This window comes from Delphinapterus leucas, chromosome 3 (assembly GCF_059928025.1).
Source record: "Delphinapterus leucas isolate spDelLeu-1000000601 "Yukka" chromosome 3, BTC_Dleu_Yukka2, whole genome shotgun sequence".
NCBI lineage: Eukaryota > Metazoa > Chordata > Mammalia > Artiodactyla > Monodontidae > Delphinapterus > Delphinapterus leucas.
Window position 1 is genome coordinate 44182053 of NC_143131.1, and position 14169 is coordinate 44196221.

At 36.5% G+C, this 14169-nt stretch overlaps 2 protein-coding genes across 4 annotated transcripts in view; both read left to right on the forward strand.

Moving 5' to 3' along the window:
* MTREX (Mtr4 exosome RNA helicase) overlaps positions 1 to 14169 on the forward strand; it is a 139230-nt gene that overhangs the window by 111453 nt on the left and 13608 nt on the right. For all 3 annotated transcript variants that reach the window (XM_022597483.3, XM_089908855.1, XM_089908854.1), the window contains 3 exons: positions 6282 to 6387; positions 9468 to 9524; positions 10700 to 10862. In XM_022597483.3, the coding sequence (XP_022453191.1) occupies positions 6282 to 6387; positions 9468 to 9524; positions 10700 to 10862 (326 nt within the window). The remainder of the gene's footprint in view (positions 1 to 6281; positions 6388 to 9467; positions 9525 to 10699; positions 10863 to 14169) is intronic.
* On the forward strand, positions 1834 to 6274 carry LOC111186676 (protein ILRUN). Its single transcript, XM_089908863.1, has one exon. It carries the CDS (start codon positions 2030 to 2032, stop codon positions 2900 to 2902), a length of 873 nt encoding a protein of 290 aa, XP_089764989.1. The 5' UTR covers positions 1834 to 2029; the 3' UTR covers positions 2903 to 6274.

A 14169-nucleotide genomic window follows, 5' to 3' on the forward strand; every position in this document is an offset into this window, starting at 1 on the left:
CTCTTGATTTTTAAATGTTCACATACTAATTCAAAATTATTTTTTTAAGTCCCTGTGCAAGCTAAATAAAATGTTTCTTCATGTTAGATTTGGCCTACAGGCTTGTAGTTTTCCTTTAAGCTGTGATAAAATTAAGCTTTCCTACTCTGTACTTAAAGAAACCTAGGCACTATAAAGCTAATAATTTACCCAGGATTAAATTTATACTATAACATCAATCTACTGATTTGAATGCCAAAATTAATGTTATTAGAATTATTTCTTTGTGATGTTATGTAGTATTGATATTTAATAGTTAATATAGAAATTAATTTCTATTAGATATCTGCAGCTAGTTTTAGTCTTAGAAGAAAGAATATTTAGAGAGATAGTGATAACAATATCACATATCAAAGTACGTTACCTTTCCCCCAAAATTTGCCTCTCCCTCTGGTCTGTCTTGCTGAATAAGACCCAGCCACTAAAGGCAAAAACTGGGGAGTCGTCCTAGATTCCTCCTCTTCCTTCTAGCTGTCTTCTCACATCTTCATGATTGTTTTCTCCTACCTCTGTGCTGTTTTAACTATTCCCACTGACTAAGGTGCATCCTGTTTATAAGTCTCTACAACCCATCCTTTATACTCTTTCTTTCAGAATAGTCTTTCCAAACCATAAATCCTACCATGTCATTGTTTGGTAAAAGTCTCTCAGTGATTCTGTATTGCTTTCAGAATAAATTCCATAATTTAGTGTATTCTCGCCTTTCCCTTTCTATCCTGTCTGTTGCCACATTCTACACATGGTGTTTCTTTTATTTAACATGACCTTTTCCTTGCTCCCTGTTCCTGCATAATTTTTTTTAAAGATCCTCTGAAACTTGCTTTGAGTTTCTTCAGTTTGATTTTAGGCTCCTCAACTTTTTTTGCATAATTGCCTATATAAATCTCTATTAAATTGCTGTCCTGTGATTATTATCTTTCTTATCTGCCTCCTGCATTAGACTATAGAAGTAGTCTTGCCGTATTTGTATTTTTGTCGTTTTGTCTTGACTTAACTCTCAGTTTACCATTAGGAACCCATGTTTAGTTTTTGACTTTATTTTTGAGTAGTTATTACTGTTTATAAATATTGATAGTTCATTACTTTATTCTTTTTTAGAAATCTTATGAAAAATAGGAAATATGCCCTTTTCTCCTTTTCTTTTTTTTTTTTTAAGAGTAACACCCTTATAGTTACTGGATGGATCCATTAAACCCTTTTATAAATGTAAGATACTCTATGGAACCTTGATTATAGAATTCTAGAGACACCATCACTAGTCTTTTTCCAGCTTTCATTGAACACAGTTGAGAATTCAGAATTTTTCATTTGTCATCCACATGGCAAACAGAAAAATAACAGAAAAAGATGTTTTTGCAATTATTACACAAATCAGAAAATTAACACAAAGAGACAAAAAGCACTCGAGGCAAAATGATGATCGTGAAATTGGTCATGTAAGCAAAATCTCGGACCCTAGGTAAATTCTCACACTCAAGAGTCAGTGAGTGAATAATATATTTCTAAGAACAAGAAGAAAAATTTAAGATTTTTATAACTTTACTCTCCTTTCTGTTCAACATAAAGGACTTAGTTATGTAATGTTTTGTGATAAGAACTTGGGCCATCCCATTTTGCTAAAAAGGACTTGTGACTTTATCTTTCATCTTTTGTATTTGTGGCTAAATTTTCCTTGATACAATTCTTAGTTGGTCAAATACTGAAGATAGTTGTAAATACAAGGAAATTGATAAAAAACAGATGATGAATAGAAGCGAGAGGTGGCGGCGGAGGCAGCGGCACTGGGGGGGGTGGGAGGGGGGGGAGCGCCAGAGTGAGTGAGTGGCTGAGTGAGTTTACCCCTATGAGGCGGTAAGAGGCCCGGGGCCTACCTCAGAGGAGCGGGGTCGCGGCGCCAGCTAGCAGCGGGCCCCCTCCTGGTCCCCGGGCCCGGCGGCGCGGCGGCAGCTCAGTTGTGAGGAGGCGGGGAAGCGAGTGTCCAGCCCCAGCCATGGAGGGCATGGACGTGGACCTGGACCCCGAGCTGATGCAGAAGTTCAGCTGCCTGGGCACTACCGACAAGGACGTGCTCATCTCCAAGTTCCAGCGGTTGCTCGGCTTCCAGCTCAACCCGGCCGGCTGCGCCTTCTTCCTGGACATGACCAACTGGAACCTACAAGCAGCAATTGGCGCCTATTATGACTTTGAGAGCCCAAACATCAGTGTGCCCTCTATGTCCTTTGTTGAAGATGTCACCATAGGAGAAGGGGAGTCGATACCTCCTGATACTCAATTTATAAAAACATGGCGAATCCAAAATTCTGGGGCAGAGGCCTGGCCTCCAGGGGTTTGTCTTAAATATGTCGGGGGAGACCAATTTGGACATGTGAACATGGTGATGGTGAGATCGCTAGAGCCCCAAGAGATTGCAGTTGTCAGCATCCAGATGTGCAGCCCCAGCAGAGCAGGAATGTATCAGGGACAGTGGCGGATGTGCACTGCTACAGGACTCTACTATGGAGACGTCATCTGGGTCATTCTCAGTGTGGAGGTGGGTGGACTTTTAGGAGTAACACAGCAGCTGTCATCTTTTGAAACGGAGTTCAACACACAGCCACATCGCAAGGTAGAAGGAAACTTCAATCCGTTTGCCTCTCCCCAAAAGAACCGACAGTCAGATGAAAACAACTTAAAAGACCCTGGGGGTTCCGAGTTCGACTCGATCAGCAAAAACACATGGGCTCCTGCTCCTGACCAAACCGAGCAAGATGAGAATAGACTCTCACAGAACTCTGTAAATCTGTCCCCCAGCAGTCACGCAAACAACTTATCAGTAGTGACTTACAGTAAGGTAGGTGCCCTCGGAGAAGAGGAGAAGGGGTAGGTGGTGGGCCTTGGGATTTGTGATACTCTTTCATGGCAAACCTAGAAGCCTAGAACGTTCTTTAAGACTGCTTAGCTCTCCTGCCAATGCAACAGCACAAAAACCTACCCCTTCTCCCCTCCCCCCCCCATCTCCATGTCCTGTGGATGTTACTCCATCCACATTTATAATTTACTGCTGTCTCTCTGCTCTGGTTTGGGTGCTGAAAGAACAGAGTTCTTTACCTTTAGCTTTAAAAAAAAAGAAAGTCAAAATATCACCAGCCATTCTTCCAGTGTAAATGCATATACCAAGTGTAGAGCAACAGCACACCTTTGGAATTTGTTCCTACTGTGTTTTTTTGGTTTTGGGTGGGGTGTTTTTCCTGAGGAAATAGACCAAAAAAAAAGCTCAATTATTTATCCTAATGTTGTATCCTGTCCAAATGTTGTTGGGCTTCCAGTTTATTTACCTAGTTTGCATGTCTTCTTGTTGATGTCTTTCCAGTCTCTTATGGCCCATCTACCTCCTCACCTACAACCCAGAGTGGCCCAAGTGATATTTTTACTTTTCATGTGTGAGGAATAAGTGAGAGAATTGTTTGTTAAGTTAATCATGATTTTAAATATTCTGATTGTTCTAAGACAGTCTTCTAGGTGTTTGATTTCTTGATCTGTTTCGCTATGCTTGATGATTAAACAGCACCTTCCATACTCCGCCGAGTTGACTATGGTTCCTGGTTGTTGGTTTTGGTAGGTTGAATAAAGCCCTGATGCTAAGCGCTAAAAAAAAAAAAAAAAACAAACAGATGATGAAGAGATGAAAATAATTATAATCTTTATAATATAAATCTATTATTTTTATAATATAAAAATAAACAAATGGGACCTAATTAAGCTTAAAAAAGCTTTTGAATAGCGAAGGAAACGATAAGCAAAATGAAAAGACAACCCACAGAATGGGAGAAGATATTTGCAAACAATTCGACCAACAAGGGATTAATCTCCCAAATACACAAACAGCTCAATAACAGAAAAAACAAACAACCCAGTCAAATGGACAGAAGATCTAAATAGACTTTTCACCAAGGAATACATACAGATGGCCAAAAAGTACATCAATAGATGCTCAACATCACTAATTATTAGAGGAATGCAAATCAAAACTACAATGAGGTATCACCTCTCACTGGCCAGAATGGCCATCGTCAAAAAGTCTACAAAAAATAAATGCTGGAGAGCGTGTAGAAAAAAGGGAACCCTCTTAAACTGTTGCTGGGAATGTAAATTGGTACAGTCACTATGGAGAACAGTATGGAGGTTCCTTAAACTAAAGATAGAGGGACTTTCCTGGTGCTCCAGTGGTAAAGAATGCAGGGGATGTGGGTTCAGTCCTGGTCAGGGAACTAAGATCCCACATGCTGCGGGGCAACTAAGCCCAAGGGCCACAACTACTGAGCTGGCACACCTCAACTAGAGAGCCTGCGTGCTGCAAACTACAGAGCCCATGTGGTCTGAAACCTGCGTGCCACAACTACAGAGCCTACGCGCCCTGGAGCATGCACGACACAACTAGAGGGAGAAAAGCCACACGCCACAAGCAGAAGCCCACATGCCGCAACGAAGACCCGATGCAGCCAAAAATAAATAAATAATAAAATAAATCTTAAAAAAAAAAACTAAAGATAGAGCTACCATATGATACAGCAGTCTCACTCCTGGGCATATATCATACTCTGAAAAGATACAGGCACCCCAGTGTTCATTGCAGCACTACTTACAATAGCCAAGACATGGAATCAGCCTAAATGTCCATCTACAGATGAATGGATAAAGAAGATAAGGTACATATATACAGTGGAATAATACTCGGCCATAAAAAAAGAATGAAATAATGCCATTTGCAGCAACATGAATGGACCTAGAGATTATCATACTAAGTGAACTAAGACAGAGGAGGACAAATGCCATATGATATCTCTTACACCATGTGGAATCTAAAACATGATACAGGTGAACTTATTTACAAAACTGAAACAGACTCACAGACTTTGAAAACAAACTTATGGTTACCAAAGGGGAAAGGTGGGCTGGGGGGTAAGGGCAGATAAATTAGGAGGTTGGGATTAACATATAGACACTACTAAAGATAAAATAGATGATCAACAAGGATCTACTGTATAACACAGGGAACTCTACTCAATACTCTAATAACCTATATGTAAAAAGAATCTGAAAAAGAATAGGTATATGTATTGATATATGTATAACTAAATTACTTTGCTGTACCCTTGAAACTAACACAACATTGTAAATCAACGATACTCCAATATAAAATAAAATTTTTTTAAAAATCTGAATGTGAAAATGTACAATTATGGAGCAAAGAAGATGACCTTTCTCTCTTCAGTGAAATTACGATTTGTCATAGTCTTTCAAAATACTGTGTTTAGGGCTTCCCTGGTGGTGTAGTGGTTGAGAGTCCGCCTGCCGATGCAGGGGACATGGGTTCGTGCCCTGGTCCCGGAAGATCACACATGCCATGGAGTGGCTGGGCCCATGAGCCATGGCCGCTGGGCCCATGAGCCATGGCCGCTGAGCCTGTGCATCCGGAGCCTGTGCTCCGCAACGGGAGAGGCCACAACAGTGAGAGCCCCACATACCGCAAAAAAAAAAAAAAAAATACTGTATTTAGATGATGCAAAAGAAGAACCAAAAGTAAGGGTAAGCTAGAACCTAAAAGAGATGTATTTAAAATCTGGAGGCAGTAATATGTTTTGACAATGCAAGTGCAAGAACAAACAGAAGTAATGATAAGCTAGTACCTATTATAGATACGTTTGAAATCAGAAATTGTATTTACTAGATGGATATACTCCAGATTCATAGATAACAGTCTTAATGAGCAGCAATTTATAACATTCTCAGCACTAGGAAACTGTGAATAAAATGTGTGTCTGCTATGGGTACATTCTAATTAAGATTTCTATAAAGTTGTTTTTCATTGTTTTTTAAATTATTTGTAAAATAATTGAGTTGAAAACCATTTAAAAGGTCCTTGGACCTAGGTAATAAATGCTAATGACTAATTTTTCTGGTATTCTGAGAGTTAAGAAATGATTCTTTATTTTAATGAATATCTGCATTTTGGTATTTGCTAGAATGGGCTCTTTATAAGAAACACCCATTTCACGTTTATTATTCATATATTGGTAAATATAAAGACCTGCCATTTCCTTAGTTAAATAAATCTTTGTCACTTCTCACTGACTAGTCCTTATGTTCAAATAACATATTTTATTTAAAACTATATCTTAAGGATGTGTGGGTACATATGCGTGTTTTTATATTCTGACATTTGGAGTTTACTCTTTTTTGTTTGTTTGTTTATGGCTGTATAGTGCTGATGAGCTCCTTCTAACTGAGATGATGTTTAATGGCCTTTTCAATGACCTATCAGCAGAACAGGCAACGGCACTACTAAGCTGCTTTGTGTTTCAAGAGAATGTGAGTTAATAGTTTAGCACATCTTATTTAATTTACATGTCTTATAATTTAATATTATTATGGATTTTTTAATTTTTAAAATATGCCTGCATGTTTACATATTATAGGTAATGTTATTAGAAATCAATGTAACTATAATCCAAATTTAGTAAGAGAGAAATAATTAAATGTATATTATCAGAAAAGAAAGTAAACTAGAATTTTATTTATAGACAATCATCATTAATCAGATTCCAAGTTAAAAATTTGCTCTATAACCCAGTGCATTATTTGAAGGTCTAGCTTAGTCAGACTGTCTAGAAGGAAAAAGAAAAGGTAAAATTAGGCAAAACTAGTAAAAATGAAAAGAGTGAGGTCGAATTAACATTCCTCTTCTCAATTTTGGAGAATAACTGTGAGGCAGCTGATTGTACTAGAGGCTGAAGTCTTAGTTTTCATTGGCAAGATTTGAGATAATGGCCATACGATTCTCATCACTGGCTTGGCAGTAACTTTTTCATGTGAGTAGTTAGTTGACTTTCACCAGCTCTTAAGAAATCAAAAAATGAAATGCTGGATGGACCAGAAGGACACTATCATCGTTTACTTTATTTCAAAAGCCAATATGATTTATTTTAAAAAGTAAAATGCATGTTTCACATTTCAAATTCAAAACTTTATTCATTGTTTATAAAATTGGCAAAATAAGAGTAAGACAAGCACATTTACCTTCTAAAAATAATGTTGCTACTATATAAATTTTTAGAGAACCTTTTACCATATACACTTAGTTTAACTTTTAAAAAAGTAAATTGTGTAAGACAAATTTGTTTTGCAGTTCTGCTGTCGATCTGTTTATCCATTAACTATTTCCTTATTTATTAATCAGATCAAATACATAACTTATTGGAGTAGGTTAGGTATTTTCTCTCAGCTCTCTGATTACAGATCAGAATTACAACTGCAGTGGCAATGATAACAAATAGGACAGTAATCCAAAAATGATTTATGCTCTCGTAAGAATGCCTGCTGTGCACCCATGAAGTAATTTAATTTGCATGTGAGGAATGCATTCCTTTACAAAATATTATGTTTGGCTGTTGTTTTCCTTAGGTTCAAAATTTTATTACATTAATTTCCAAGATAATTGTTTAGAATGTTTGTCCAGTTTTCTTTGAACAGATATAAGGTTTAGAAATTATTTGGAGATTGGTGATCTTCTGCCTGTGTCAGACTTTGTCTTGTGGCTAATTTCTTATACTGTGCTTTTTTTTAATGTGGCAGTAAAAAAAATCCTGTCTTCTGAGAGGCCATGTACGTTACCTCTTCATGGGAGTTGGGCCTAGCCAAAACACAACTCTTAAATCTTGGGGCAAGATGTCACTAAATGTAGTTGAGATTTGTTCAGTGAAGCCCTGCTGTGTTACATGTAGTGTCATCAGTTCTTGTGGTGTGGTGCCTTTCAACGTCAAAATGGGTAATTGTACTGAAAGTACCATGGAATTCTGTTGATACTTTAAAAGTATGTTTTCTAGCCAGAAAGGAAGGTAAATATAGTAAGATACTTGTCATAAATGCTGATACCTTCTGTTTTAAAGCTTGTTGTTTCTAATACCGTGCCCCCTTATTTTTTGTATCATTAGAGGTAATTTAAAGATTACACAGTATTTACAATATAAATATCAAGTATCTTACAAATATTTATTAAGCACCCACTATGTGCAATGCAGATACCTAGACACTAGACAGCAGAAACTTTTGCTTTCATGATACTTTCATGTATGCTAGTTGATGAAGATAAACAATAAAGAAATGAAATACACACATTATGACAAAAGGTGATGAGGGTTTTGGAGAAAAGTGAAGCAGAGGAGGCAGATAGAAATTGTTGCGAGGGCTGGTGTTACTGTTTTAAGTAAGGTGATTAGAAGAGGCCTCACTGATAGAGTGACATTTGAATTGAGACCTGAAAGAGAGATAGGGAGCAAACTGCACTCACCTGGTAGGAGAATATTGGTAAAATGAAACATAGCTTACTTACATCAGGACCAGTGCCTTCTACTTACAGTGACCAGGAGAGAGGAAGAGATCAGTAACTGTTGATCGTGAATGGACACAATGTCAAAGACATGTACTTGTGTACTTTTCACTAAACTGAGATGTGGAGTTCATTCATGATACAAATCAAAACCAAGTCTTATATAAATACTGATGCTCAAAGTAAAGGCAGATCTATTGCAACTAACCTATAGTTGCTTTTTAAAAATTTACCTATAATTACTTTAAATTGTCTCACACATATATACATACATATATACATACATACCTTTCTTGTAATAATTTTATTTTTGTATAGTAAATCTATCTTTGTCAAAATTTGTTCCTTAATAATAACTTTCTTCTAATCACAAGTCTATAGGTTTTGAGGACCTGACTTATTCTCTTTGACGGTGTAAGAAACTAACACACAGGATTCAAGCAGCTTGTCCAAGTTTATTTGACTAGTTAGTAATAGACCTGAAACTCTTATTATTCTAATTGAGAAACTGATAGACTTTTCACTAGTGGGGAGACAATAATAAGAATACTGAAACTCATCTAAACTTTTAAATATTTTGAAAGTGGTTAGAGAGCTAGAAATATCTGGGTAAAACTAAAATTGAGGGCATTTTTCTAATGTTCTTTATCCAAGATTTTTAATTTCCACAGAGTGGGAGTTGCCTAGAAGCCAAACTGTTTCAAAAATCAAAGTATGATACAACAGTTTATAAATGTTGATGTAACTAAACTACTATGCATGTTTACAGTATTTTCTCCAGTTCCATTTATGGTCACAGAAAATAGCTAGTTTAGCACACTTTGCAAATTTAGCAGTGTAATATTTTCCTCTGAAATATAAGAGAATAGTATAATTCAGGATGAGAGGAGTGGTAATTTTGCTTACACAAACTAAGTTGATTAGAAACTAAATGCTAATGACTGAGGTCTTATAATTTGAAATTAATGGATATTATGAAAGCTTTGTTTTGTTTATAAAAGCAGATAGTATACACTGCATTTTAAACTTGGGTTTTACATACAATCTTCCTTTTCTTTCATAGTCTAGTGAGATGCCCAAATTAACAGAGCAATTAGCAGGACCACTTCGTCAAATGCAGGTAAGATTTTTTTGAACTACATATTTTATGAATAGTATGTTGTGAAATAAACATTTGTGACAGTCTAATCATAATATTTATTATTTCACAGAGACAGCTTCCTTCAGGATTAAATATATCATTTGATGTTAGTCTTGTCATTTACTGCTGTTTTAATAACATCATTTGTAATTTTTCTTTTAAAAATTAGACATTCTCCCTCACCAAAATGTTAAGTTATATAGAGTTGCTGTGAGTACAGATTTAACATTGCATGGTGTAGATAGGCTATACCAACAGTTCAGTGTCTGCATCGTTTTCCTTGGTGTTAAGAATAGCATCTTGATAGATTTAGTTAGCTTAATTTTTTATACATTTTTCCATCTCAGTTTACAACAAATTTTAAAATCAGGTTTTAAAATCTGTTTTAGCCTAAGAAATGATTTATTTCTGGATCCTCAAAGCCACAGTAGTTTATAGTAATGAATTGGTCTCTTTTATTATTTTTCTTGGGAAGAATGGTTTTATCTATCTTTTCAACATTAGACAGACAGGGAAAGATGAACTATAAGACACTGCAAGAGAGGAATGAAAAGTGAATCATAAAAGAAGGCCCCTTTAATATAACATTTAACATTCCTTAATATTACTAAGAAATTTAAACTTCCAGAATCAGGGAAGTCTTAATAGGCCCAGGAGTTTTTGACCTTCTTGATTACCAAGGAGAAAAGAATGAAATCTAACTTCCTATTGTAAGGAAAAGGAAATATTAAGATTTACATTTTTTAAAGCATTGTTGGAGAAAAAGCATCATTTTGCCATAGGATTTATGTTTCTCTGAGTCTGGCTTGTTATTATTGTCTTTGTTTTCTTAATGAAACAATTAGAGATGAGTTAAATGTTACTGTTTAGTAATTTTAATGAAGAGTTTTGGTTTTTGTAGAAAAGGTATTACTGGGTGAAAATCATGCTCTTGATATGTTTTTCTTAATTAATGTAGTGGAAAACTTTGCTGTTTGATTACTCAGCAGTGGAACAGGCACTGTGGCTACTTAGAAGTAGAATATCCAAATTGCAGGCTTATACCTAGGAAGAAAAAGGAACCTTGTAGAATACTGACTTTGGAAACCTAAAGAAAAAGTGATATGGGAGATCATAAGTAAGAAATTTTTTAAGTATATGTTTTATCTTCAAAGGAATGTGCTAAAAGAATTGCAAAAGTTTCAGCGGAAGCCAAATTGGAAATTGATGAGGAGACTTACCTAAGCTCATTTAAACCTCACTTAATGGATGTAGTATATACCTGGGCAACTGGAGCTACATTTGCCCATATCTGCAAAATGACAGATGTCTTTGAAGGTATGGTTAAATTTTGTACGCATATATTTCTTTCTGATATAAGAAATATACTTAGGATGGCATTGATTTACTAAACAAGAATAATATATTATTTTTAATTTTTGATAATAAAAGGAAATCTTCTGCCTATGTAAATCAAAAATATTCTCCACGAATCCTTTGTATTATTTAATAAGCTCAGTCTGCTCATTATAACAGTTTATAATCCTGTGCCAGAGTCTCTGCAATCACAGATAAGGCCTATTTATGTGGGTATTTTTACTTTTGGTTTTATTCTCTTAGTAATAACCTAATGGCTTGGTATGCAATTCCACCAAAAAATAGCAGAGCTAAATATGCTGTCCATCATTGCATTTCTAAAATCAATCAAAACTGTTAACTCAACTGAAGAAAAATTTTAAATGAAGAAGTAAAGGTAAAGGGAATATATAAGGAGTAATTATAAGTGAATTACAAGAAGCAAATAATAAGCACAATATTTAAAGAAAACCATATTTAGAAAGGCTGTATTCATTGCAAAAAGATTGGCTTACGCAGATTGTAGATATTTATAATGGTGAATTGTGTTTGCACCAAACTTTCTTAAAAATTAAAATAAATGAGCTTGGACTTCATAGATATTTATTATAGGAACATTTAAAATTTTATTTTGAGAAAAATTATATTTTTAACATACCCTGTATACTATGTTTTTTACCCAATATTATTAAAGACTGATTACTGAGTTTATGAATCTCTGCAACAGAATCAACTATGAGCCTTTACTTCACTACATTGAATTTTAATGGGTTTTAAGGTTTTAAATATTATAGTTTATAGTATATTATTTTTTAATTATGGTGTGCTGTTTTAGTCCTTTCCCTAAAGTTTATTTCTAAGCCTCCATTAAATGGTCATTAGTATTATGGTCCCAAAATCTTTTTCTGAATACTGTATTCTGTTACCAGGATGGTCATTATTTATTAGGTAACTACTGTGTGCCAGGAGTTGTGCTAATAAGCATTTTATATAATTTAGATCTAATCACCAAAGTAGCACATCAGAGTAGACATTATTTGCACTTTGCACAAGGAAACTGATTTTTAAAAGGTAAATAATTTGGTCAAGGTCATGGAGGTGTATGTACTACATGACGGCACTATGATTTGAATTCTGGCCTCTGTGACTACAAGCACATGATAGTTGATAACTTCATCTAAGAACCATAATACCTTATCTTTGAGTTTTGGACCACCTGGAGACTTCTTAAATACTACCTAAAATTATACCATCTCTATCCACTGAAAATTTATGCTTGTAGGAATGGTAAGAAGGTCTATAATAATTGATGGTGGGTAGCTACTGTTGAGGCTGTGAGAAGAGAGCATGACATCCTCATCTCACCTGTGAACATTGCTTAACACACAGAAACCCAGATAGATGTATGACAGCTTGTGTGTTTCAGACACACAAAGGCAATCAAGTACAGCATCACCACTCTTCAGTCTAACTTCTTTTGGGAACATAAGGATGAAACTAATTACTGTTCTATGCCTAAATTCTACGACTTGTTAATATAATAGCTCATATTTGTATATCTGCTTCTCTGAGAAGGCGAACACAATGGCATAAAACAATAGTGGTGCACTGTTTGTTTTGTTTTGTTTAAGAAAAATGAAGGGACAATAGGCCTAGAAATATAGGAAGCCTTATAAAATTATCTTTATGGATTATTTTTCTATTCTTTGTACTTAAATGAAAAAGTTACCGCAGTATGGCAGATAAATCCTAAACTGCTAAATTGAAGACAGTTTGTATTTTTTAAAATTTATTTATTTATTTTTGGCTGCGTTGGGTCTTCGTTGCTGCACACGCGCTTTCTCCAGTTGCAGCGAGTGAGGGCTACTCTTCTTTGCAGTGTGTGGGCTTCTCATTGCGGTGGCTTCTCTTGTTGTGGAGCATGGGCTCTAGGCGCGTGGGCTTCAGTAGTTGTGGCACGCGGGCTCAGTAGTTGCAGTTCGCGGGTCCTAGAGTGCGCAGGCTTCAGTAGTTGTGGTGTGCGGGCTCAGTAGTTGCAGCACATGGTTCCTACAGCGTGCGGGTTTCAGTAGTTGTGGCACGCAGGCTCAGTAGTTGTGGCTCGCAGGCTCTAGGGCACACGGGCTTCAGTAGTTGTGGCACGCAGGCTCTAGGGCGCGCGGGCTTCAGTTGTTGTGGCATGCAGGCTCAGTAGTTGTGGCTCGCAGGCTCTAGGGCACATGGGCTTCAGTAGTTGTGGCTCGCAGGCTCAGTAGTTGTGGCACACGGGCTTAGTTGCTCCACAGCATGTGGGATCATCCCCGCACCAGGGCTCAAACCCGTGTCCCCTGCATTGGCAGGTGGATTCTTAACCACTGTGCCACCAGGGAAGTCCCTGTCCTAGATTTTTAAACAAATGCTGTTTGGCACATTCCTACTCTCTGCCCCCACCACGTGGTCTTCTCAACTGCCTTTCCACTAGCATAGTTTTACCCTTTCTTAGGAGACGGTACATCAGTGTTAGAAGGGATTTTCCAATGGATTTGTTATTTTAAAATACTTTTGCTAATAATAGTAGAGTAACATTCTATTAATATGTATCTGTTCTGTGTTTAAAGTTTGGCACAGTTTTAGTACTAAATGACTTAGGAATTAGTACCTGATACCCATTTAATGAATAATTAACTGAGACCCTAGTGGGATCAGGAATTGTGCTGGGTGCAGTGCAAGCAACAGTCTCTGCCCTCCAGGAATGTTTTCAGCCTAAGCTGGGATCTAGTGGTAAATGATTGCAGGAAAATATAATTATGATCCTAACCTCAGGCCTCAATAACCACTTAGATAGGAGTTTTAAATCAGATTCAGGGCGTGAACTGTGGGGAACCACTTTTGCAAATGCCAGAAAGCTGGAGGTAGAAATAAATACCTCTCCAGATAAAGAAATGTGTTGATTTCCATCCTCAATTAGAATGGTGTTGTTTAAGAACCTAATGAGCCTGATGTTTATAAGATTACCCTTAAAGCATGTGTGCTCAAATGTCCATCAGTGGATGAATAAATTGTGTATTATCCATATAATGGGACAGTATTCTGTAAAAAAAAAAAAAGTGAAGTACTGATTCATGCTAAAATATGGATGAACTTTGACCAGATTAAGGTTCTAAGTGAAAGAAGGCAGACACAAAAACCACCTATTGTACAATTTCATTTATGTGAAATGTCCAGAATAGGCAAATCTGTAGAGACCGAAAGTAGATTTGTGGTTGCCATGGGCTGGGGGAAGGTGGAAGGGGGTAGGGGTGTGACTGCT

What these genes read in the sequence shown, in the direction of transcription:
- LOC111186676 (XM_089908863.1), top strand. Translation starts at nt 2,030, where the DNA reads ATGGAGGGCATGGACGTGGACCTGGACCCCGAGCTGATGCAGAAGTTC.